Raw genomic sequence first — 2,628 nt, 5'->3', positions numbered from 1 at the left:
ATTAAACTGTTTTAGGTGCCGTCTTAAATGTCTAAAAGGTCTTACAAAAGTGAACAGATAATTTTAGCAGTCAAAAAAATGGGTTAAACAAACATTTCAGCATGTTAACCAATAGACAAGGCTGCCCACTAAAACTGGGCTCGAGATTGACAATTCAAGAGTAGAGAACAAGCACACATCATACTGCAGTTCACACGGCAGTCAGACAATGAGCAAAATCCACAATCCATAACGAATAGAAACAGTTGAGATTCACATTTCACATAATCACATTACAACATGTTCACATGACATTATTCTGTATTTACGAACCGAAAGGTGAAAAGATCCAAGGCAACTCAACATCAAGGCGCAGAAGAGCAGCTACAAGCTGGACCAGTTCACATGGCGCGCCCCATAGTCTGCTCCGTGGGTGGCATCATGACGATGACGGAGCGCCCGTATAAGCCAGGGTGGGGAACCCTGCGGCGCAGCTCGCGCCCCTCTTGGCAGAGGGCGCAAGGGTGGCAGAAGTAGTGGGTAGCTAGGTCGCAGGCGACCTCCAGGTGCTCACGCCTCTCCTCGTCCTCAGCAAGGCCACCGCAGCACCCACATTGCCTAGTGAAAGCCTCAAAGCTACCCTGTAAGACAAAAAGTGCAGAGCAGCCATGTTAGTATATTGCTTGCAACAGCGCTACCATGGGAGGACGGGATAAGTACACAGCATATACAGCAGAAGTTAAGTCTTAGAAATTTGTTTAAACTAGACTAGTCATTTTACAATAGGCAAGTTTCGGCCCAGCGTCCTGCTTCATAATGTTCAAAGGTGAAGACTAGAAACAGATATATGATATATCATTACAATGCAGAATGAGAGAAATCTTGCCTCAAGATTGTATCTTCGACGAATAGCTGTACGAGTGGGATGAGAGAACCATGGGGCTAGGCAGTTCCACCCAAAGAGAGAATTCCCGAGCATATAGAGGCCAGTGTAAGGCAAGCAGCTGTTTGCAAAAGTTCCTGGTGCTGCTGCAAGCCTCTCAACATTGCTACCATAGAGAACACATGGCGCTACACTTCCAAGTAGACCTAAATGATATACAAAAACCATTTAGTTAGTTTTTTTTTGGAGTTTAAACAAAAAGGACAGACTCGAAAGAGCCATCACAATAAATCCCGCCTCATGCACTACAACGAACACCAACAACTCAAACATACAAACTTCAGATGGCCAAGTTAGTTGGCCAGTTAGAACAGGATTGTCATATGTTTAATAGCTGATAACCCTCTGCATACAAAAGTACAGGTGCTTAGGTAGATAACAACATTTAGCACACCACAGGGCTTGGCCCGGAATTCAACAGGTCCATAATTACTTAATTAGAACTGAAAAATGCATCTTATCCAAGGCATGTGTACTGCAAATTTAAGAACATGTGTGAGCCAGCCAACAGTAATTTGCAGATTCCTATACTATTGCTTAAGGTGCATTCAAGTCGGGGCAATATAGCTTAAATTTGAAATGACACATAGAAAATTTAGTGATAGGCGTTGCCTTCGAAGAAGCAACTTCCATACTCAGAATGAATGTAGTGTATCATGACAACTTTACCTAATCCCTGAAACAAGTATGCATATTCCTACTTTTAATGACTCTAGGAGTCATGATCCCGACCTCCGCGTCAATATGTAACACATTTTGCAACTGATGCTAATTCACAGCAACTCAATTCCAATAAAATATTGCGTCCTAACTCCTATTTCGTTCCAGAATTGCCCAAATTTCAAATAAGAAGCGAACATATTACAAATCTGATAACTGCTGTGCACCGAGTCTAACACGTGACAGGGATCTCATTGTCAAAGTTACTAAAAATCCTAGGGAATTCTACGACTTCCGCCAAAATCGAGCTCGACAGAAGCTGCGCAGGCACTTATTCCTCTCGATCCATACCCCAACCACGAAGCCTAACCCGAAACGGAGAGAGATCTGGGGGCGAGGGGCACTTACAGACTTCGAGGTCGCTGCTGAAGAATTCGTCGTTGCGGCCGAGGCAGGAGAGGATCCCCGAGTCCCAGCTTTCACGCGGCGCGGCGCCGGCGGGGGCGACGACCGGCTCGCCCATGACGACGGGGACCCCATCGGCACAGCCCTTGACGGGATCCTGCGCCGGGGGGAGCTTCTCGTCGGCGGGCGGGGGCAGGAGGGGGCTGGCCTCCTCGTGGTGCTCGTCGGCGGCGGCCATGGCGAGAGGAGGGTGGTGGTGGTAGCCTAGCGCGAGCGGGGTCGTCGCGTGTTGAGGCGGAGGGGATTGAGGAGGGAGGAGACTCGGAGGAGGAAGGGGGGAGGGGGGAGCGGAGGGAGGCGAGTAAAATAGGGCGGGGGAAGCGCGTGGCGCCGTGGCGTGGACGCTGGAGACGATGGCTCGCTTCCTTCGCTGTGAAGACAGAGGAGGTGGGGAGTTTTTTTCTTACCTGTGGAGAAGAGTTGGCTGGACGCGAGGACGAGTAGGATGAGATTTTTTTGTGAATTGTATATTTTTTTTTGGGGTCTTTTGATTCGCGGGACTCTGTAAATACAGAAATAGAAAAGTATAAAAAATTAAAGTATATTCATTTAAATCCAATATAAGAATAGCAAGGGACGTT

The 2,628-nt window shown here is 47.4% G+C and overlaps 1 protein-coding gene across 1 annotated transcript; it reads right to left on the bottom strand.

Annotated features, from left to right (window-relative positions):
- Window positions 1-209: 209 nt before the first annotated feature.
- Window positions 210-2,359, bottom strand: LOC123069132 (cell number regulator 8). Its single transcript, XM_044491902.1, has 3 exons — window positions 1,991-2,359; window positions 866-1,068; window positions 210-620 (listed from the first exon to the last, which is right to left on the bottom strand). Exons 1-3 carry the CDS (start codon window positions 2,223-2,225, stop codon window positions 381-383), a joined length of 678 nt encoding a protein of 225 aa, XP_044347837.1. The 5' UTR covers window positions 2,226-2,359; the 3' UTR covers window positions 210-380.
- Window positions 2,360-2,628: the final 269 nt, after the last annotated feature.

The sequence above is a fragment of the Triticum aestivum genome, chromosome 3B (genome assembly GCF_018294505.1).
Source record: "Triticum aestivum cultivar Chinese Spring chromosome 3B, IWGSC CS RefSeq v2.1, whole genome shotgun sequence".
NCBI lineage: Eukaryota > Viridiplantae > Streptophyta > Magnoliopsida > Poales > Poaceae > Triticum > Triticum aestivum.
The sequence above is the reverse complement of the archived record's forward strand: the minus strand, read 5'-3'. Positions and strand labels throughout refer to the sequence as shown.

Bases quoted from the DNA above. Each gene is read 5' to 3' on its own strand.
- LOC123069132 (XM_044491902.1), bottom strand. From the start codon at position 2,225: ATGGCCGCCGCCGACGAGCACCACGAGGAGGCCAGCCCCCTCCTGCCC. The intron at 1,069-1,990 runs GTAAGTGCCCCT...TATATCATTTAG, and splicing joins CAGCAGCGACCTCGAAGTCT to GTCTACTTGGAAGTGTAGCG. The intron at 621-865 runs GCAAGATTTCTC...TTTGTCTTACAG, and splicing joins GTCGAAGATACAATCTTGAG to GGTAGCTTTGAGGCTTTCAC.